A 24,291-nucleotide genomic window follows, 5' to 3' on the forward strand; every position below is an offset into this window, starting at 1 on the left:
ATAAAAGAAAAGTGAAATTCATGGATGACGGTATTAAAAGACTAGGCATCATATTCTCTTATGACTTAAAGCATGAATTCAGTATTTTTCAAGTCAAAGTAATTTCTTTACCATCATAGCATATATTAGCAACATATAATTGTGTTCTAAAGTAAAGCGTTCTTCATAAATGTTTAAAAGTATTTTGTCTGTTCTTGCAGGTTCAATGGGGCTCCATGGAACCCATCTATACGTGATAGACAAAGCCTTAAAACTTATCGAAAATATCTACTTTGAAGCAGCAAAGGTTTTGATTCAAGCAGAAATGCCTTTAGCTTTGATGAGGCACCCTTGTGATAATAGAAGCAAACTAGAAATAATGATTTTATTCCAGATTCTTGGTCCTATATCCTTGAGGAATTTTACATTTCTTGGTTGTTTGTGTGCATGCAGTGGCCGTGGAGTTATGACAACACAATGCCGAACTCCTTTACAACCTGTGCAATTATTTTACAACGCCCCAAAGATGTACAGCGAACGAAAAGAACACAAAGGACTTTCTTTGTACTTTGTACACATACCAATAAATCTGAATTGAACTGATTATACGCCATTGTGTTTTTAATAAAATCCTCACTTTTTTTTTCTTAGAGCTAAGCCACTTTGACTATGAAATGTTTTGTACAGGTATGATATTTAAAACAAAAACAAACAAAAAGCACACCTAAGCACTAAAAACTATTTTTTTTAATTGCATGATGAGTTTCTCTTGCTGAAAATACAGTACTAGAAGAACTGAGCACAATGTTTTTGAGTGTGTAAATTCATTTACCCTGATGCAAATCTATACTAATAAAAGGCAAAGCCCTCACTGACTCACTCACTCACCGACTCATCATTAATTCTCCAACTTCCCGTGTAGGTAGAAGGCTGAAATTTGGCAGGCTTATTCCTTACAGCTTACTTACAAAAGTTAAGCAGGATTCATTTCGAAATACTACACGTAACGATCTTAACGGTCGACAACGGTCGACAACGTCCGCCATGTTGAACTTTCTTATTTATGGCCCCATCTTCACGAAATTTGGTAGGTGGCTTCCCTGCGCTAACCAAAACCGATGTACGTACTTATTTCAGTGGTATGACGCCACTGTCGGCCGCCATATTGAACTTTCCAACGTCACTAATTCTCCAACTTCCCGTGTAGGTAGAAGGCTGAAATTTGACAGGCTCATTCCTTACAGCTTACTTACAAAAATTTAAGCAGGTTTCATTTCAAAATTCTATGCATAACGGTCATAACAGTTGACAACGTTCGCCATGTTGAACCTTCTTATTTATGGCCCCATCTTCACAAAATTTGGTAGGTGGCTTCCCTGCGCTAACCAAAACTGATGTACAAACTTATTTCAGTGGTATGATGCCACTGTTGGCCGCCATATTGGTTTCCAATGTCACTAATTCTCCAAATTCCCGTGCAGGTAGAAGGCTGAAATTTGGCAGGCTCATTCCTTACAGCTTACTTACAAAAGTTAAGCAGGTTTCATTTCGAAATTCTACGCGTAACGGTCATAACAGTCGACAACGTCCGCCATGTTGAACTTTCTTATTCATGGCCCCATCTTCACGAAATTTGGTAGGCGGCTTCCCTGCGCTAACCGAAACCAATGTACGTACTTATTTCGGTGGTATGACGCCACTGTCAGCCACCATATTGAACTTTCCAACGTCACTAATTCTCCAACTTCCCGTGTAGGTAGAAGGCTGAAATTTGGTACTTATTTCGGTGGTATGATGCCACTGTCAGCCGCCATATTGAACTTTTCAATGGTCTTTGTTACTTATGGGCCCATCTTCAAGAAATTTGGTACACAGGTTCCCAACGCTAACTGAATCCTACTTACATACATATATACATCCATAGCCTGCAGCTTGGTCACCGTGTGAGGCGGCGTTGGGTCCCCCATCCCAACGCCTCCCATGTTGTTGGCTGCCTGCCTATATAAGGCCGTCCGTCGCTCCAGTCTCTACATTCCCTTCCTTGCTTCGCCACGGGATTCACGTCTCCCTGCAGATAACTACAGCCTTTTTATTTAATCCACGGCTTCTCCGCTGTTTTATTGTTCATTTATTACGATTATAGTTATTGTGTAGGTATTTTAGACTTACTTTACATTGTTCAGGTACCCATTTCCTTTATCATTCCAACCGTACCCCCATTAACATGTCTATTGAGGTGATCACCATCGATCAAAAGAACTGTCACTTACCGAGTGGTTTCCATGCCCGGAGATGGCACCTACCTTTTCCATTCTCTTTGTTACATATTGCACGGCAATATCAGGCCCACTCTTGAGGAACATTGTGTCTTATGTATTGAATGACTGGGACAGGTTCAAGGTGTGGACTGATGACGGTACAGGAGATAATTATACTACACAGGAGCACTAGAAGAGTGAAATGCTTAAGCCTTTCACCTATGCATCTGCATGTGAGTTGATGGCTGCCAGTGAATTGTTCGGTTGTCGCTTTCAAGTGTGCCGAAATGGCCAAATATTTTACACCTTTTGACAACCGCCAATGCCTCTTAAACATCTTAGATTGACAGGTGATGATTTCAGTAGTGGACACTTTGATGTTTATGAATGTTTAAATTCTCAAAAGCTGGATGTAAAGTTATCGATGAAATAGGTTGTATACTTACAACGCTTGACAGATGCCGAATGTCTCTTCAACACAAGTCCTACAAATACTGTCGTAATTGAAACAAACCATGAAACTCAAACCGATTATGACAGCAGATTTCAGATTTGAAACAAGATTACTGTTCATATGGCCAACTGTATGTTGCATGCTCGAGAGTAAGCTCAGCACACAGCTTGGTCATATTACAACTGGAGGGCCAAACTCACAATGTGGTATACAAAGAGATCCTAACAAATAATTATTGGTATATTTTCCCTCAGTTTAAAAAGGTTTAATTTTCTTCTTAAAAACATTTTAAGGCAGTACTTCGCCACTGCGAAGCGCGGGTATTTTGCTAGACCATCTATAAATACAAGCAAACTCTATGCAGAACCTGCCACTGTGAAGCAGGAATGACAGACCACTCTAGTAAATTCAATACAGATATTTTAACATAGAGAGTCATTAACCTGATTAAATGTGGTGAATTGGCATTGCTAAATTACCTCTATAGTGTTTGTGTGCATGTTCACCCCATGATGGACTAGCCCTGAATCGAATTCTTGCTGGGACAAGCTTCAAGTGTACCACAACCTTGGTTAGGAAGACGGACGGATGCATGGATAGCTTGTAGTGAGGCAGTACACGCCGATGAACTGTACTGGATTTCTCCCATTCAAGCACTGGATGTATGCCAATAATGCCTGCTTAGTTCTTGCCATTTCATTGCCTGTCATGTAAGCTCAATATTCTCCCTCATCAAAGCACAATCATGCTTTATGAATCCAACAGGAGCAGGCAGAATCTTGCTTATTGTATAAGAATAAGTGTGATTTTTATCCATTAATATTGTCTAGCTGTCCATTTAGAGCACAGGTGTCAAACTCCAGGCCTGGAAGGGCCGCAGTGGGTGCAGGTTTTCTTTCTAATCTTTTTCCTAAACAGTGTTCACTTTTCACTGATAATTAACTTCCTTTCCCTGTATTTTAATAGCCCTTTTTTAAGGATTAAGTCTCCTGAATTGATTCATTTCTTCATTAAATGACAGCCAAACAGAAATGAGACATGAAACGAGCCAACAGATGACCAGCTAAACTGGGGCTTCAAACTCCAACCAGTTCCTTAATGAGAAGCTGATTCTTGTTGTTAATTAAACCCGTTATTCAATTCCACGGCTTGTTGCTGCTCTCTTTTTGCCACAGCAGACATTTCCAAAACTGTTGATATTCTGTACCCCCAAGGGAACTCCTAAAATGTTTTGGTAACCTGAGAGATCAACCTTACTGAGACCTTCATCTTTATTTTCAGATTTTGTTAGCTGGTCATGTCCGGCTTGTTTTATGTCTCATTACTGTCCGGCTGCTAATTAAGAAAAAAACAACTAAGGGGCCTGAGTCAAGCTCATTAAAGCTAAGGCTAAAGAAATTAATTAGCATCAAAAACTGTTCAATAATTAAGAAGATGGTTAGAATGAAAACCTGCAGCTCTCCAGGACTGGAGTTCGACACCCCTGATTTAGAGAGAGAGAGAGCAAGATTACCACGGAATAAGACGAACGGAGAAGCTGGTGAAGACATGAGGCTCACAGCTGGTCTCCTTTTAAAAAGCTAAATCTCACAACAATGATTCGCTTTTGCTTTTTTGCTTCTTAAAATGACATGGGTCTGTAACATCAACATGTGCGTAATCTCAAAACACAGATCAATACTAAATAACATTTCTAGCTTGAAAAATGGATGCATTTGTAAATGTTTTTCTATCCTGTATGGACGTAGGGTTCCAGAGAGCCCAACTGCTAACTGCAAGAACATTTATTCATTTACTTATTTGGCTGACTCCTGTAACTCAGGCGACTTAGAACATTTCAGATACAATTGGTTACATTTCTTTTCGTTTTTTTCCAATTGGAGCAAAGGTAGGTCAAGTGACTTGATCATGGTCACACAGTGTCAGTAGTGGGATTTGAACTCACAACCTCATGGTTTGAGGTCCAAAGCCTTAACCACTTTACCACACTGCCTGCCACTTTAGAATAGTTTTATGTGGCAAATTAATATACACCATGATTGTGAATAAATAACATCGTCTTGAAAAATACCAAACTTTTCACTTAAGCACTTCTGATTTTTTTTGTGCTTAATTACTTTATATTAATGAAAACATTAAAAATAACAATTAAAACCTACAACATACTTCACTAAAAATTGTACTTTATTCTAGAATGCTGGTATGTTTTGTCAACCTTGTAATGTTTGTCCACTGACAAAAAAAGCAAAACCGTATTTGAATATTATAATTGAAGGCCACGTCAATTACAGAAATCATACACTATTTTTTATTTTTAAAAAACTGCATAAATAATTTATATCTACATTTTTGAAAAGTACATTTTTCTATATGATATACTGTTTTAATTATACAAATGCTGTTCAGCCCTTTATTTTTATAGTTTTATATACAGTATATAGTTCTTCAATGTTTAAATTATTCTAACTTTTAATGTAGTCTATTTTAAATGCTATGTACTATCTACTGGATTTGTATGAAAATTATACAGTAGAACTATTTCAACATGTACCTTTTAAAATTTTTAACATAGCATATATTAAAGTTGTCATATCTGTGTAGTGATTTTCATATTTTTAATAAGATGCAACTAGTCAGAGCTAACTTTACCTAATATTAATTTAATTAGATCAAAACAGAGAGAAGAAAAAAAAGTTCCAGCAGTTTAAATGTTGGTAAGTAAAGGTTCAGTTGGATACAAGATTTGGTTGTTTCGATATAGAGACAATTTTCAAGTTGGATATAAATAAAAAAAAATACTTTGATTCCAACTCTAATATTTTGGCCATGAACACAACTAAAATTTATATAAAGATCGAAAATAAAGATGGAAAGATGAAAAACCCAAGGCAGTTATGTCTACAATATGACAAAGTTAAATTTTCGTATTGCTCAGCTTTAGCATAACCAGACATCTAAACAACATTACATTTGCCAAATATATTACACTTACAGACTATAAGAATTACAGAGTGGCAAAAGAAGTTACAATACTAACAAAAAGATTAATGATAAAACTGATAGCTAGTTAAAAACAGTATTAATAAATAACTGCTTTGCAATGTTACAGCTCAGTCACTTAAAATATTTTATTAAGTTATCATTCACTATGGAATCATAGAAACTCTTGTATTGGTGATTAGATTTTACTGGTATGATTATATAATTCAACACCATTTTACTGCTTAATATTATGGTTTCTTTCGGCTGTTCTATATCAATATATGAATTCACATACCTGTTAATTTTATATGTCCTTCTTCATCAAGCAAGATGCTGCCAACAAATAAATTAATTTTAATTTTTGAATCTCATACATAGTAAATATATAAATGTAATTTCATCTATGGATATACACACTTCTTATGAATTACAATTTTATTCCTGAAATGATAATATACTGGAAAAATATGATTTTATAAAACAATATAAAAGAAAAAGATATGGAAATAAAAAACACATAATGTGAGGAGAAACACTACACACAAATGGAGAGAAAATTCAATGGCCACTGTACCTAGGTGTGAACATTCTTTGAACTCATTGCACAGTCCAATTATTACTTATACTGTACTGGCATAAAGATAATGTTTCAGGCTTTTGGAAGAATGTTGCCTGAAAGAATTAATTCAAAATTGATAAACAGACAACAACAACAAAAAAAAAATCTACAACTGGAAAAAATGTATCACTGCTCACCGTCAGTTTGATATCTAAGACAGCATTTGTGCATGTCATAGTAATTGGTGGCCATTAGAACTTTACTTAAATAAATATGTATTTTGTATTGAGTTATACAAATTTATATCACTTGGTCTAAACTTTTCATTGTACTATGAATCATTGAGCATTTGAAGTCGACACATGTCCTAAAGCTGTAACTAACAGATTCATCGCCATTATTAGACAAAGCATAATGAGCTGGAATATTACATTACCTTTATTTGTAAAACAACAAAAATGGTAGTTACTGACTTACTTTTCTGGTTTAAGGTCTCTGTATATAATTCCAAGGCTATGAAGGTGATCTAAAGCCAGTGCTAACTCAGCAAGGTAGAACTTGACATCCTCTTCAGTAAACATGACCTTTTAAGAGAAATAACAAACATATCATTAAGATACCACTAGTTAGGAATTAATACATTGCGATCAAACCTGTATCCAACACATAAAGCATAGGAAAAAGTTTGATAAAGTTGGTACCCTTTATCCATGGGTTCCACATTTGTGGATTCAAACAACTACGGATCAAAAAGCAAAACTTGAATTTTCTGCACAACGAGCACAACGCACAAGAATTCCAGCTCAGGAGGAGAACTGGTGGGGGAAACAGGGTCAGGCAGATACACTCAGCCCTTGAGGCTTAGTAATGATCTGTCCACTCTTTCATCAAATAAACATGATTCCGAGTTTTACTTCCTATACAGTCAAGTTTGGTAGTCTTCTTGGTGCTCTACCAGAGGCTGTGAGAGATTCTGAAAGGGCCAGTCTGAGAACCTTACTAAGCCATCCAATCAGTGGTAGTGATGGTCAGTGTACACAAAGAGTAGGGACACAACCAAGCTGCTGCAAGGATTCGCTAGGGTGCACATGACGTAAATTTCATCATTGGTCCCAGCATGCAACTGCATGCCTCCAGAATTTTGCAACCTCATGATGATTATGCAAGCCCTAGACAAGGAAACAAGAAACCCTGGGCAAAGATGAAAGTTTATGCAGGCACAAATAGAAATATATGAAAGGTCATTAAGTAAAGGCAAAGGAAAAAAAACTTTAGGGGGAAAGTCGAGGGAGTCTGTAACCGCATAGTGCCATGCACCTAATGCCTGAACTATAAACCATTCAATGTGCTCAGCCTCTGTGGGTCTTAAAAGGGAGTGTAGTGTGCTTAGATTTTTTGAAAAGTGGTATGTCACTTATTGAATAGGGCCAAAAGATTGGAAAGAATGGATTGAGCAGTCCCACAATAAAGCGGAAAGAAGCTGAAATTTGCAGAAGGGTTCATACTGCTAGTGTTATTACAAGTAATGTCGAAATGATTTAAAGTATATGGGTGGATGTGCGTAGATTATACTGTAGGCAAATGCTATGCCATTTTATGTAAGGTACTTGAGGATCTGTGGGTCCTGGAACCAATCCTCCATAAATACCAAAGGACAACTGTGCAATTTAAAAAAAAAAAAAAAAACTTCAATAACAAATGTTAAATTCTGTGATTTACACCAAAAACCTAAAGACAAAGTAACCGACAAGCAGATCTTACTGAACAGAGATAAAACGTAGTAAAATATATATCTAATTATAATCTGAAAAATATGCAAAATGAATTTTGGGATTTGTGTACAAATATTAATCAAATTAATTTTGTAACAATGTTTTTAAAGAGTAGATATAAATGAATACATTTTTCTATAGTGCAGTACTGTTAAAAACACTATGTTATTGCTTTACCTCTTTAGATAATCTAGTAAATAAGTCTCCTCCCCTGAGGAAATCCAGAATGAGGTAGAGCTTTCCTTCTGTCTGAAAAGCTAAAAAAAAAAAAAAAAAAAAGGAAATTACAGAACTAGCAAACGTTAAATATTTGAAAACCACGGATATAGGAAGACAATATAGTACATTAAAACAAATGAAAATCACCAAAAAACACATTACAATGAAGGGAAACTACAGCTGACCTTAGTTTCTTAATATACAGTAGAAACAGATATATGCTATAAAAATAATTTATCTTTAATAAACAAATCACAGTAGAAAACCAAATTGCACATAAAACAATTTAGCAATGTGAACAAATAAACCAAACAAAAACATTCACAATTTATTTTTAGGCACAAAAATGGTTATAGCTAAATACTACTTACCATAGTGTAATTTTACAATAAAAGGGTGATTTACTTCAACCAGAATGTCCCGTTCCATTTTTGTTCTAACACGATCTCTAACTAAAGAAAAAACAAAAACATTTTACTATTTCTTTATATAAAAATTTCAATACTGACCAACATTAATATTGACAATTGCTATTTACTTACATTTTTAATATTTTAATTTATATATACACCCACACACACAAACACACACAGCATTTCTCACTTATTTCTTCATCCTGTTATGAAAGTATATTTACGGGCGACCCAGATCTCCAATTTATTTGACAGAATAAATGGTACTGTATATCTGTAAATGCCACATAAGAAACTTAGGTTAGAATGATACTAATAAAGTGTTTCATTTTACACAATTTAAGCACTGATTATGTAGATATTGAAATCTCATTCACCTGTCTAACTGCTGCCTTACCTGTTTAAACCAATTCATGACCACAGGATTCTAAGGCTAATTGTGAAACATTTGCTACAATACAAGGACCTTTCTATAGCATTTTGGTCGGGTTAGTGCCAGATGCAGTGTTTATTTCGTTGTACTGAATTCAGTTTATTTATTTTAAAGCGCTCTTCACCGAGTACAGATTTAATGGGTATCAAACACGTTTCTGGATTCCAGGTCACAGAATTCCATATATACTGTAAAGTCATTTATTATTCAAGCCTGCCTTGCATAGTAAAAGGCTGAGATATTCCCTTCCTGATTTTGCCTGGTCAGATGCTAGCTGAAACAGCAACAGTATACTCTTGCTTCTAAGCATGACTCTCATACCTAGTGAAATTATTGTGTTTTGTTTTGAGATTCTTTGCAAGATTTTTTTTAACTTATATGAAGCTTTTGCTTTATATTAAAAGGCTAAGGTGTATTGTGTCTAACACAAAATGCAAGTCCCACCAAGTAAAAAAGTAAGTAAACACCACTTCAGGGGCTGGGAGGGAGGTAGAGGGTATTGGGTGACATTCAAAAAAAGATAATTATTTGTCATACATTTTAGATGAACTGTAAATGGTCTGCCATTATTTTATTTAACATAAGATTACTAACCCTCACTTAAAAGAGAGAAAGACAAAACATCATAATATGGTATCTTTTAAAGGGCATGCAGCAACCTTCCTCATTATCATAATAAAGTATTGCACAGATGTCCAAGTTTAGAATTGCACACCTACAGTTCGGTCCAAAAATATTTGGATAGACACAACTTTTTTCTAATTTTGGTTCTGTACATTACCACAATGAATTTTAAATGAAACAACTCAGATGCAGTTGAAGTGCAGACTTTCAGCTTTAATTCAGTGCGTTGAACAAAAAGATTGCATAAAAATGCGAGGCAACTAAAGCATTTTTTAACACAATCCCTTCATTTCAGGGGCTCAAAAGTAATTGGATAATTGACTCAAAGGCTATTTCATGGGCAGGTGTGGGCAAGTCCATCGTTATGTCATTATCAATTAAGCAGATAAAAGGCCTGGAGTTGATTTGAGGTGTGGTGCTTACACGTGGAAGATTTTGCTGTGAACAGACAACATGCAGTCAAAGGAGCTCTCCATGCAGGTGAAAGAAGGCATCCTTAAGCTGCGAAAACAGAAAAAACCCATCTGAGAAATTGCTACAATATTACGAGTAGCAAAATCTACAGTTTGGTACATCCTGATAAAGAAAGCAAGCACTGGTGAACTCAGCAATGCAAAAAGACCTTGACGTCCACGGAAGAAAACAGTGGTGGATGATCGCAGAATCATTTCCATGGTGAAGAGAAACCCCTTCACAACAGCCAACCAAGTGAACAACACTCTCCAGGGGGTCGGCGTATCGATATCCAAGTCTACCATAAAGAGAAGACTGCATGAAAGTAAATACAGAGGGTGCACTGCACGGTGCAAGCCACTCATAAGCCTTAAGAATAGAAAGGCTAGATTGGACTATGCTAAAGAACATCTAAAAAAGCCAGCACAGTTCTGGAAAAACATTCTTTGGACAGATGAAACCAAGATCAACCTCTACCAGAATGATGGAAAGAAAAAAGTATGGAGAAGGCGTGGAACAGCTCATTATCCAAAGCATACCACATTATCTGTAAAACATGGTGGAGGCAGTGTGATGGCTGCCAGTGGCACTGGGACACTAGTGGTTATTGATGATGTGACACAGGACAGAAGCAGCCGAATGAATTCTGAGGTGTTCAGAGACATACTGTCTGCTCAATTCCAGCTAAATGCAGTCAAATTGATTGGGCGGCGTTTCATGATACAGATGGACAATGACCCAAAACATACAGCCAAAGCAACCCAGGAGTTTATTAAAGTAAAGAAGTGGAAAATTCTTGAATGGACAAGTCAGTCACCTGATCTTAACCCAATTGAGCATGCACTTCACTTGTTGAAGACTAAACTTTGGACAGAAAGGCCCACAAACAAACAGCAACTGAAAACCGCTGCAGTAAAGGCCTGGCAGAACATTAAAAAGGAGGAAACCCAGCATCTGGTGATGTCCATGAGTTCAAGACTTCAGGCTGTCATTGCCAGCAAAGGGTTTTCAACCAAGTATTAGAAATGAACATTTTATTTCCAGTTATTTAATTTGTCCAATTACTTTTGAGCCCCTGAAATAAAGGGATTGTGTTAAAAAAATGTTTTAGTTGCCTCACATTTTTATGCAATCTTTTTGTTCAACGCACTGAATTAAAGCTGAAAGTCTTCACTTCAACTGCATCTGAGTTGTTTATTTAAAATTCATTGTAGTAATGTACAGAACCAAAATTAGAAAAAAGTTGTCTCTGTTTAAATATTTATGGAGCTAACTGTATAAAGGTTTCTCAACTCTGACTGTTGACTTTGAATTTTTAAATATTGAAGGGTAAAGGTATAAATGCAATGAAGCTAGTAAACTTGCAGGTATGAACTTTACATGCTGGTAGTTAAAAATAGTACATAAAATGGTACTCAATATAATGTGGGGATGGGGAGGGACATACATTCAGTGGACACTATATTAGGTATACCTGCTCTTTAAGGCAAACATCCCACTATTGTAAACAGCCAATCATGTGCCTGTAATTCAGTATAAATAACATAGATGTATAACAAGATAATGTGGCATATTGCAAAGCATGCATCATCTCAAGCTAATTCCACAAAAATGACACTGATTTCAATTTATACTTATGGCCATTTACAGCTCTGACATCTGAATCAAAAAGATCACCTTTATGATAAGGCGAATGGGATGGTAGTTTGCAGCTTGAATGAGTGACCAAGAAATCTGCAGAAATTGTGATGCCATTGAATCAAAATGGATGAAAACCCATAAGAAATGCTTTTAGCCCCTTGTTGATTCTATGCCTCAAAAAATATGATCTGTCCTGGAGGAATAAATGGGGTCATAACAGAGGCAAGATAGTTGTACTATACAAAGCAACTACTGACTATACATGGGGTATAATAGTGCGCTAGACAAATATGTAAGCATATGTTTGTAAAGGGGGCTGGCACTGTTGCCTCGCAGTAAGGAGACCAGGGTTTGCATCCCAGGTTCTCTCCGCATGGAGTTTGCATGTTATTTCTGTGTCTGCTTGGGTTTCCTCGTACTATCCAAAGATATGTGTTAGGTGCAGTTTGTGTTTTCTCTGTGATGTACTGGTAAGCTATTCAGCGTTTGTTCTTTCCTTGCACCCTATGTTAACTGGGATAGGCTACAGCACTCCCCACGCCCCTGGTCTGGATTAGACAAATTATATGCTGCGTTTACTGATGATCTTGCTTGCAGAATGTTTCCTGGAAATTTGCCACACAGTCTGCTTAGACAAACATTTTTTCCCCCCAGCGACCAGCATCACTGAGTTGAGGCAGCCATGCGCAGAACGTGTGGGGATGTCTACTGTAACACTGCTGCCTGATCTGCTTCACATGTGTGATGTCATGACCGATTGGTACTCTAGTCAATTTGCACCCTGCATGCATTTATATAAAAAAAAAAAAAACAAAAAACACAAAACTTGCAGTATTTTTCATTTGATGGGTATATTAGCTGACCATAATGACAGTGAGTACTAGTACTAATCCCTCCCTGTGCGCTCACTCATTGAGTCAATGTAGTGCATCACTACATGGCATAACTGGCCACATGCTGCAGAAACAAGTCAGAACAAAACTTAAAGAAGCTCTCCCCCTCTCTGAGAAAGAGAACTCAAGAGGCCCAGTGAGGAGATAATATAAACAAAAGATTTATTACTATTTAAAGAGTTTCGATCTTCTTGATAGAAGAGAAAAGTGTGAAGTATCTGCACAGAGATTGGAGGGGAAAAAAAAAAAAAAAAAGACATTCCAGCTGTTGCAAACAGTGGAATGAGCTAGTCCTACACCACTACATTGGTGCATAGGTAATGTGTGCCCAAGACTGGAACTCTGTGAGTGGAATGATATTTTTTATTTTACTCATTGCTAGTTCGTGGCCATTTGTTGTATTTTGTTTGTGGTTATCATTCCTTCCATGTCTTCTGATATTTTTAAAAGGACAGTGGATTAGTGGTTAGCACTGCGGCCTTACAGCTCAGATCCCATTTCTGACCAAAGTAATCAGTCCGTCATACTTGGCAGATACTTCTTTAGCCTTCAGGGACACTTAAGAGACCCCTGCACCATTATAATCATTCAAAACTAATTCAGTTCCTTCTGCCTCATTGACTTCAATGCATTTTGTGGAGGTTGTTGAAATTAAAGAACATTGCTGTGACTTTGTTAAACTCACAGTGAAACAAACTGTCAAGTTTGCTCCTCACTAATCATCACCAGTTACAGAACAAATTTGGAAACTTTGGCATATTTTGCCAATGTCATCAAAACTTTCATTTGCCATAGTGTACTGTTGGAGGGGCTATATAACCAATTGTCCAAAGATAAACAGATACAGAACATGGAGATTTTTCTCTGTTCTGCAGTACCTTATTGCTTTTAGTTTACTATTTACATAATATTTAATTTTTAATATTTAGTCATACCATACTCTGTGTGGTGTTACTGCTTTCAAAATTGATTTTATTTTGTTGAATTGGGCTTCATAACTAATATTTGCAATGGCACCAACTTTGCTAGTACAGATTTTTTATATATATTTTACACATTTCACAGTTCTGGTGAATAAATTGTAGTAAAAATCTACTAACATAATAATTTTCCAAGACTGCTATAAATTAGAAAAAAAACCCACAAAATTACCTGTCAGAACAAATTGATAAAGAGTTTAAATAACAAGTCAATAAAGGTTTATACAAAGAAACATCCTAACAACTACAGTGTCCCTTAATTTTAATCAGTATCTGAAGTAAAATTGTAATCAAATACTTTGCAGTAAGGGACAGATCTAAGATAAATTGCCTCAAAAATCAAACGTTAGGAAATTGGTTGTAGCACTAATAAACAGAACATTCAAAAAAACTATTCAACTTGTCAAATTTTTATTAACAAAAATGTTCTTTTACAATATTACCTTTTAGTGTAGCTTTCTTAAGAACTTTCATTGCATACAGTTGTCCAGCATCTGTCCCCATAATCTTTCTGACAAGAAAGACCTAAAAAACAAATTATATTACTATAGGCAAACACGAGTATTCATATTTTAAAATGTATTCAAATTTCTCTATGTAAGAATGTTGCCCAAAAAATGAAACTAATTATTTAAGTGTAAACAATTTATTTAAAAACAAAGTATTATGAAAAGGGTGGGAATTATGCTATCTTAAGTCATTTAATGGAAGTCAAATGCATTTACTGTTACTAATATTAAAATAGTTGTCTCAAAACTTTGTTCTAAATGGAATATAGAGTAATTCAAAATATTTCATATTTTGATAAAAAAAAATAATTAAATACTAAACAATCAAGATAAATCTATTAGAAGTTACCATACCCTGATTTTCTTGAAATCAAGTAGTGGTTTTATAAATACATCTTAATTATGTGATTCACAGTGTAAAGCACACAAGACAGGATGCACTGTGCATCAAATCACCAAGTCAAGCAGGTGAAACTGAAAACTTGTTAACTTTTTAAAGTAGCTGGAGGAGATCTTGGGACAATTTTGCTATTAGCCAACCAAATAAGCCTGATGGGTTTAACAGTCTCCTCTTGTTTTTCAGTGTTATTAAATTCTTATAGTCTCTCAAATTAATTTCCATTTTTTATTAAGGTAAAAACACGAGTCCTAACAGCCACAGAAACAGAGGATTTCCACTTTTCGTAATTTAGATCGTTTATGGGTACTTTTGAGATGTTCCGAATGCTTTCCTGATTACATTTTGGTTAGACAAGAGCTTGCTGATATTCTCTCCCTAGTCATATTGAGGATGTATATTTAGATTAGGTAATGAAAATTTGAAAACATTTCTGTATCCATGTCTAGACAGATGAGCATCTGCCATTCCTTTGAATGATTTCTAAAAGAAATCTATATAAGAAATTCTGCTTTGATATCATTTGGAAGGCTTTATTTAGTTCTAGATGTCATTACATATATTTATAATAAATAATACTAGAAACTGTGCGATTGAGTATTATACAGTAAATTAAAAAGCATAGTTTAAAACATGCTGCATAATTAATAAGTGCTTATTTTAACTACAAAAGTCGTTAATTGATTTCATGTACCTTTCCAAATGAACCTTGTCCCAACACTTTGCGCAGCTCAAACTGACGTGGATCGCCTTTCTCATGGCCCTCTTTCACATGGTTTGTGATCTGAATTTCTTTAACATTCCCTTCATCCTGCTGGAAAAATGTTTTAAGATTGCAGTTTAGAGAACTCATAAATACTGATACTGCAGAACAATTAAATACATATTGATTCTAGTGCCTTTAACAGTAAATGGAATAAAAAAAAAACAGTCATTCTTAAACATGAAATAATCATATTGGGTTAACACATCCAAGTGCATACTAAAAGCATTTATTTTTTTCAATAAAGCCATCCATACAATTTGTGATTCTACTTTTTTTGCAAAATGTCACAAGAATAAGACTGTCTTGGCAGTAGCAGGTACAATTCAAAACCCAACACCAGTTCAGGGTGCATTTACTCCAACACACCCATTTTTAGGGTCAAGAGTCAAGAGCTGTCAGTCAATGTAATGACAACTTTACACTTTACTGGAAGAATATACAAACTGCCCATACCGGACTCCAGCAATTAGTGTTGGGAAGCCCAAAGATTACCCATTTTACTATAACACCCTGAAAAGTACGCTTTTTTCAGAATACCATCAAGCAATGCTTATTGTACATTATCCTTCATTAATAATCATTGTTAGAATTTATTTTGACACGTTAAACTTAAAACATTAGGGTTATCACACATTTCGGAACAAAAACACCTATCCACCTATAAATTCTTTTCTAGACCCACTTTTCAGTTATTTAAAAAAAAAAAAAAAAAGCACTGTTTTGACATGATGCAAATGATCTGAGACATATAAGGATAAAACACAACCTTTAATAAACATGATGAAGTTTCATTCTTTTGGAAAAGCTCCTGCAAAACAAACAAGTTATTCTTTTTTTTTTTTAAATGTTCCCTATGAACACTAATGCATATTATAATGTTCATAAATTTTTGTATCACACTTAAAATGTGTTATTTTTCTTGTGCAACCATTCTTCTGTAGTGGACTCAACATCTCTAAATGTTAATTTGGCTTGCCATAATAACTTTTGCTAATGGTTTTCATGTCACACAATGTAGATGTGCTATCAATGTGCATGTTCTCACATGTTTATTTGTGATAATCTCTTGTCAATTCAGACATCATTAATTAAATTGCTGTTTTAAACCAAAAAAATACAGCTGCAAAATACTCCATCTTTTAAAAACTCACTCACGACACAGGAAGAGCATTTTCAAATTGTCATGCTCTTCCATTACTTATCAATTCTTCCTGTTACCAAGAAGACAAGAAAATGAGGCTGTTCATACAAAGGGATCTTTACAAAAAAAAAATAAAGTGCTACTCTTGTTACATGAAACTTAAAGGATAAGTTTGGCATTTTTCAAGATGATATTATTTCTTCACAGTCATATATATTTATTTATTTTCCACTTGAAATTATCTTTTATAAATCGTAAAAATACCTTGTCTGTTCTTATTGTTTATAACAAAGCTTTAGGATTCTTGTGATAGAAAAAGCCTTAAAACTTACCAAATAAGTCCAGTTAGAAGTGTCAAAGGTTTCAAGTAAAGAAGACATGCCTTCTGCGTTTATGAGGCATCCTTATGATAACGGAAAGAAAACTAGAAATATATTTTTTTTTAATCACAAATTATTGGTACTGTTTTCTCAAGGTAAGGATATATTTTTTGCTTGTTTGTCTTCTTGCAGCGGCCATCATGGATGGAGTTATGACAGCCTAATGCAGAGGGTCCCCCCACCCCCCCACCTATTACATTATTTGTCATTTTCACAGCCTACAAAGCAAGATGCATGCTGAGTGAGAGTGTGGTGAAAAGAGCACAAAGGAGTTCCAATGCACTTTGTACAAATAATACATGTGAACTGAACTGATTACACTGCACTGTATTATTAACAAAAGCGTTATATTTCTGAAAGCCCAATCTACCTTTTTCACGGTGTGTCATGGGCACACAAAAAAAAAGACCTCAAATAATGAAAACAGGCAGAGTATAAAATAGAGCAGGTTGTAGTGTCACTAACCAATTACCAATTTTTTAATGCATGTTGAGTTGTTGATAATATGGTAATAAAAACACTGAGCACAATGCTTTTGAGTGAGTAAATTCACTGACACTGATGTCAAACCATCCGTAAATATATGTGTAGGACATACAGACTCTATGTATAACTTGGCACTGCAAAGTGGGAATGACAGCCCAATCTGCCTATGATAAAACAGCTGCACTGAACTTAATAAACTTCAGCCTGGTAAATTGCCCATATAGAATGTGTGTGTATCAGGGTGTGCAGAGACAAAACTAATCAACAAAAGATTTTATTGATTTAGTCATTTCTTTATCAACTGGTTGTCCCTGCACCCCCTTAACACTGAATACCCACATGTGCCAACACTATGTACTGTTTTTAAGTAAATCTAATCAGGGTAGCAGCTGCACAACATTCAGAGGAAGAAGGTTTCTGCAAATATCAGACAAAATGGTTATTCACTATGTAAAAATCATGGTGTTTCATTACATCACTAGCTGAATGCATAGCAGAGGACAAACCATAACTTTACTGTAGATGTTCGACAATAGTTGTTTTGGTGTTGTGAAACTGGTTAATTTGTGAAATTGATGCTAGTGATTATTGTTGGGAAAAGGGTAAGAGCTACAGTATATTTTCAGACTGAACAGATAAATTGTCTTCTAAATGAAACAATGTTTCAGCACATATACTAGCTAAATATGATAGACTAATCTTTTAAATGCCCTGCTAGTATAATTTTGGACAGAGGTGCATTTTTACCCTTTGCCAGATATCTTTAACTGTCACCTTGTGGATTTGAAAAAAAACTTCATCAGTAGCTTTCAAAAATGAGCAGTGATAACATCCTCCTCCCTATTTCTATGCATGTGATCACTTCTCAGCACTCCACAAAAAAAAGACGCCATGCCTAAGAAAAGCCTACATGCTATAGCAGCATTATCAACAAATATTGTTTTGGCTAATTTACTTTTTTCTATGGTAGCACCAATTTTCAATCAATTCAGTAGAAGCATTTTTGAGATTTTGGAGTGTTTATGTTTTCCTATTGGGGTGGATTTACTCCTAAATATTGATATATTGAAATGTCCCTTCTTAGCAGATGCCTACTGGCCTAGATGAACAATCCTGCTAAATTTGGAACCTCCACCAAATTTGGCAGTAGGTAGCAGGTGTTTTTTTTGGAATGCGGTGTTCTTCTTCCACCATGCAAAGTGCTTTTTGTTATGACCAAATAACTCAATTTTTGTCTCATCAGTCCAAAGCACTTTGTTCCAAAATGAATCTGGCTTATCTAAATGAGCATTTGCATACAACAAGCAACTCTGTTTGAGGTGTGAGTGCAGAAAGGGCTTCTTTCTCATCACCCTGCCATACAGATGTTCTTTGTGCAAATTGCGCTGAACTGTAGAACGATGTACAGATACACCATCTGCAGCAAGATGTTCTTGCAGGTCTTTGGAGGTGATCTGTGGGTTGTCTGTAACCATACTCACAATCCTGCGCATATGCCGCTTCTGTATTTTTCTTCGCCTGCCAGACCCTGCTAGGTTTAAAGGCAACTGTGCCTGTGGCCTTCCATTTCCAGATTACACTCTTTACAGTTGAAATTTCTGAGATAGCTTTTTGTAGCCTTCCCCTAAACCATGATACTAAACAATCTTTGTTTTCAGATCTTTTGAGAGTTGTTTTGAGGATCCTATGCTGTCACTCTTCAGAGGAGAGTCAAAGGGATGCACAACTTGCAATTGTCCACCTTAAATACCTTTTTTCATGATTGGACACACCCGTCTATGAAGTTCAAGGCTTAAGGAGCTAATCCAACCAATTTGGTGTTGCAAGTAATCAGTATTGAGCAGTTCCATGCATTCAAATCAGCAAAATTACAAGGGTTCCCAGATTTTTGCACAACCAGTTTTTCACATTTGATTTAATTTCATACAACTAAATACTGCTTCACTAAAAACTTTTTGTTCGGAAAACACTCCAGTACTCAGATGTTCCTAGGAAATGAAAGACATACTACTGTTATCTTTTTTGTTGAAAGTAGAGTAAATTATTATGCAGGTATGCAGGCTAAGAGGGGTTCCCAAACTTTTTCATATGACTGTGTGTATATATACATATACCTTGGTATACGTCCGCTTTGGAATAAGTCCAATTTTATTTTTTCTCCAGCCGTCTGGAATTTTTTTGTTTTTTCTGTCCCCCCTGGCCATTGAACCTTACTCTTATTCGATGTTAATGTTGATTTATTTTGTTTTATAATTATGTCTTTCATTTTTCTATTCTTTAATATGTAAAGCACTTTGAGCTACTGTTTGTAGGAAAATGTGCTATATAAATAAATGTTGTTGTTGTTGCTAGCATTCAGTGAACAACCTGTGCTATAACTCTCTGTGAATTTTTACGTCCGCTTTGGAATAAGTCCAACTTGGTATACGTCCTGTTTGGACTCAAAAAATTTTGCTTGGTATATGACCTTTCACTGGAATACGACTCACGTGCTAGAACACCGCACGCTACCCTTGTTTACCTCTCCCAAGTCAAAGCCACGACTGCCCACGAGCGTTAGTACGCCAGTTGCTAGCATTCAGTGAACAACCTGTGCTATAACTCTCTGTGAATTTTCATGTGATTTTGTGTTTTATCGCGTAAATTTGAATTGATTGTTGAAAAGTATGAAGGTGGCATGCACATCAGGTCTCCAGGACTCTAAAAATATCCAAATCTTATTATGTGATATCATCTGCGGTTAAATTCTGCTCCGTACTTCTAAAATTTTTTATTTTTATGCTGTATTAAGGATTTGTTCTGTTCTGTGTATTGTGTTGTATTGACCCCTTCTTTGACACCCACTGCATGCCCAACCTACCTGGAAAGGGGTCTCTCTTTGAACTACCTTTCCCAAGGTTTCTTCTATTTTTCCCTACAAGGTTTTTTTGGGAGTTTTTCCTTGTCTTCTCAGAGAGTCAAGGCTGGGGGGCTATCAAGAGGCAGGGCCTGTTAAAGCCCATTGCGGCACTTCCTGTGTGATTTTGGGCTATACAAAAATAAACGCTATTGTATTGTGTCTGTATGCCGAGAACAACGGTATTTACGTTTGTGAAAAACAAAGACGTGATTAAAAAGTAAAGTGAGGGTAAATTTTCATTTATTTCATCTAATTGCTTTTGTATTTATGTATTTTAGTATTAAGCAGTGTTTAAATTATTTTATACAACCCCATCAATGTATAATATGCCAATAACAATAGGATTTTTTTTCATGGGAACGGATTAATCATTTTCCCTTTATTTCTTATGGGAAAAATTTGATTGGTATAAGTCAAAGGATCTGGAACAAATTAAGGATGTATACCAAGGTACCACTGTGTGTGTGTATATATATATATATATATATATATATATATATACTAATAAAAGGCAAAGCCCTCACTCATTCACTCACTCACTCACTCACTCACTCACTCACTCACTCATCACTAATTCTCCAACTTCCCGTGTAGGTAGAAGGCTGAAATTTGGCAGGCTCATTTCTTACAGCTTACTTACAAAAGATGGGCAGGTTTCATTTCGAAATTCTACGCCTAATGGTCATAACTGGAAGGTATTTTCTCCATTAACTGTAATGGAGTTGAGCTGGAAAGACGGGGCGGAGTTTCGTGTGACATCATCACGCTCCCACGTAATCACGTGAACTGACTGTCAACGCAGCGTAGAAAACCAGGAAGACCTCCAAAAGCGCTTAAGAAAACATGCATTATATAATTGAGAAGGCAGCGAAACAATAAGAAGCGAGCGAGTGACATATACTACCATATTCATGAGTGCTGCTACCTCGGAAAGAAAGCAAGGTGTAAACCTAAACTTTAAATTAAGTTTATAGACAGGCTACCGCTGGCGTTTCACATGCCCACAGGTAATGTGGGATACAAGTTTAATGAAAGGACGCAGGATATAAACGAGAGTTTTGATCACTTTGTAACTAAGTTAAAATTGTAGGTGAAGGGGTGTGCTTATGCAAATTCCGAGAGACTGTGTTTGTGGGGGATTGACAGTTAAGGCGGGTGGGGGAGTCACGTCATCAACTCCCCTCCCATTCACCTTATTTCGCACTGAGCTGAGCTCCGCGGCTAACGCCGTCTTCCGAAGCAACTTCGTCACACTGCCACCAAATACTCACAGAAAAATCCACAAGTTAATACACACGCTGTCTCTAGAGTTTCTCCACACTGAATCCTCCAGGCACTACATACAAAAGGTTACATTGACAATCGTGTTACGTTATTTTTAAAATCTTTCCTTTTCTTAGCACAAGCACAGCTGAGAAGCTTCGATGCATGTGCTCCATAACGCATTAAAAAGTAATGCATTTAATCACACTTTGCATTACAAGTAAAGGGGAGCTTTTGTCAATGCATGATTTCCTGGTACACCGATTACATTGATCAGCGCATCCCGATTCATTTTACCCTCGCACCACCTTAGTTTGAGAAGAACTCTGAAAAAATATGAGGTTAACACAGAAAAACAGATCACCAATTCAAGCTTTATGAATAATCGATTCACCATCAATAATTGTTTTGGTAAAGATATCCTCCTTCCATTTTATAATTTTTCCTCCACAAGCCATGATTAAATGAAAGGTAAAAAAGTAAGAGTGAAGCGAGGGTGACTTATTTAGGCAGGAATATATATGACAGCAACACTCATGACAATGTCAATCATGTTACGTTATTATTAAAATGTTTCCTTTTTTTTTTCATTACTTCTTTAACACACTACTTCTCCGCGTAGTAGCGGGTATTTTGCTATATATATAATATATGAATTACCTCCAAAGACTGCTGAGACTTTTAATATCATGAACGTGTGTACAAAAGAGGTCTCCTGCCCAGCAAAAGTCGAGCAGCCAGCGCGTGCATAGCTGTGCCGGCCTTTGAGACGCTGACTGCGCTTCTGCCTTAAGTCAAAGTGAGCACTTTTAATTTTTTTCGCCCTCCCCCTCCGCTATAGCCCAGACAAGTGCAAACAAGGGACCCCTTTTCTACACCACGGCAAAATAATATTAAGGCGATTCACACTTTCTTTTGAACGTATACGATTATGAGGTCCTCAGCTCGGATTATGAAGACACGCATACGAGTGGAGGACTGACAGTGCCATCACAGCCGATTAATGGCGGGGACGTCTCACCAGTCTGCACAAGACCCACCGCGACTGTCCCCAAAAGGCGATCATAATGTCAGCGAACACATCTCTCTATACTATATAAAAGAAAAAGGCAACTTTCCTTTCTTTACACCTATTATATATAGATATATAGATATATAGATATAGATATATATATATATATATATATATATATATATATATATATATATATATATATATATATATATATATATAGATAGATAGATAGATAGATAGATAGATAGATAGATAGATAGATAGATAGATAGATAGATATGAGAACAACATATATATATATATATATAGATAGAGATATACAGTATATATATAGATAGATATGAGAACAACACTCATATCAATGACAAAACAATTACATTAACAATCATGTTACGTTATTTTAAAAATGTTTCCTTTTCTTTTTCGTACCTTCTTTAACACACTACTTCTGCGCTGCGAAGCGCGGGTATTCTGCTAGTATATATATATATATATATATATATATTGTAGCGACCGTGGAGGAGTCTTTTAAGATTTCGAGCGAACTCTGCCGTGCACCTCCGAAGCTGTCGGCTAGCGGCTTGCCAGCGCCATGCACGCAACTGCACCCAGCTCTTTAAGAAAGAGAACACTCGTGCCCCATACACCGCACGACTCCGAGTGTCTCGGTAGTTTGCTTAGATAAAATCTTAGCAATAAAACAGCTCTGTCCTGTTGTATCTTTTTATTACAGAAGATAGTCAGAAACAAAAGCTCAACATTATTGCTCGGCCATTGCCAAGGTCACGCACAGAGACACATTTCAATAAATTGGTACTTTTTACAAAATAAATAACCCCCGGACGGCGATGTCCCAAACCCACCCAACCAATTAAATACAAACACACCATTATTTACAACACAAATGACAATACGTAAATGTCGACATACAATAAGCTTTTTATAAATTACCCATAAATTCCCCACAAACTATTTACATAAATTACCATGAGGCGTCACTCCGCCAGCGCTTGCTGCCGGGTTGTTACAATATATATATATAAAATATATATACACACACATACATATACACACATATATATATATACACATATATACACATACATATACACACAGGGTGAGGCAAAAAGAACACAGCCATGAATAAAGAATGGTACCAAAACATCCTCCGAGAGCAACTTCTCCCAACCATACAATAACAGTTTGGTGACGAACAATGCCTTTTCCAGCATGATGGAGCACCGTCTCATAAGGCAAAAGTGATAACTAAGTGGCTCGGCAAACAAAACATTTAAATTTTGGGTCCATGGCCAAGAAACTCCCTAGACCTTAATCCCATTCAGAACTTGTGGTCAATCCTCAAGGGGTGGGTGGACAAACAAAAACCTACATATTCTGACAAACTCCAAGCATTGATTATGTAAGAATGGACTCCTATCAGATAGGATTTGGCCCAGAAGTTGATTGACAGCATGCCAGTGCGAATTGCAGAGGTCTTTAAAAAGAAGGGCCAACACTACAAATATTGACTCTTTGCATAAACGTAATGTAATTGTCAATAAAAGCTTTTAAAACTTATGAAATGCTTGTAATTATACTTCAGTATACCACAGAAACATCTGACAAAAAGACCTAAAATCAGTGAAGCAGCACACTTTGTGAAAACCAATATTTGTCTAATTCTCAAACCTTTTGGCCATGACCGTACTAAAGGTCTAATAATGGGACTATCATAGGGAAAAACACATTTACTTCAGTCCCCTACAAAGATAACA

The 24,291-nt window shown here is 36.1% G+C and overlaps 1 protein-coding gene across 5 annotated transcripts in view; it reads right to left on the reverse strand.

Annotated features, from left to right (window-relative positions):
- LOC120523875 (ribosomal protein S6 kinase alpha-3) overlaps positions 1-24,291 on the reverse strand; it is a 167,192-nt gene that overhangs the window by 51,703 nt on the left and 91,198 nt on the right. For all 5 annotated transcript variants that reach the window (XM_039745555.1, XM_039745554.1, XM_039745556.1 and 2 more), the window contains 6 exons: positions 15,261-15,380; positions 14,104-14,185; positions 8,595-8,675; positions 8,182-8,261; positions 6,710-6,816; positions 5,969-6,006 (listed from right to left, as the gene is read on the reverse strand). In XM_039745555.1, the coding sequence (XP_039601489.1) occupies positions 5,969-6,006; positions 6,710-6,816; positions 8,182-8,261; positions 8,595-8,675; positions 14,104-14,185; positions 15,261-15,380 (508 nt within the window). The remainder of the gene's footprint in view (positions 1-5,968; positions 6,007-6,709; positions 6,817-8,181; positions 8,262-8,594; positions 8,676-14,103; positions 14,186-15,260; positions 15,381-24,291) is intronic.

The sequence above is a fragment of the Polypterus senegalus genome, chromosome 2, assembly GCF_016835505.1.
Source record: "Polypterus senegalus isolate Bchr_013 chromosome 2, ASM1683550v1, whole genome shotgun sequence".
NCBI classification, from domain to species: Eukaryota; Metazoa; Chordata; class Cladistia; order Polypteriformes; family Polypteridae; genus Polypterus; species Polypterus senegalus.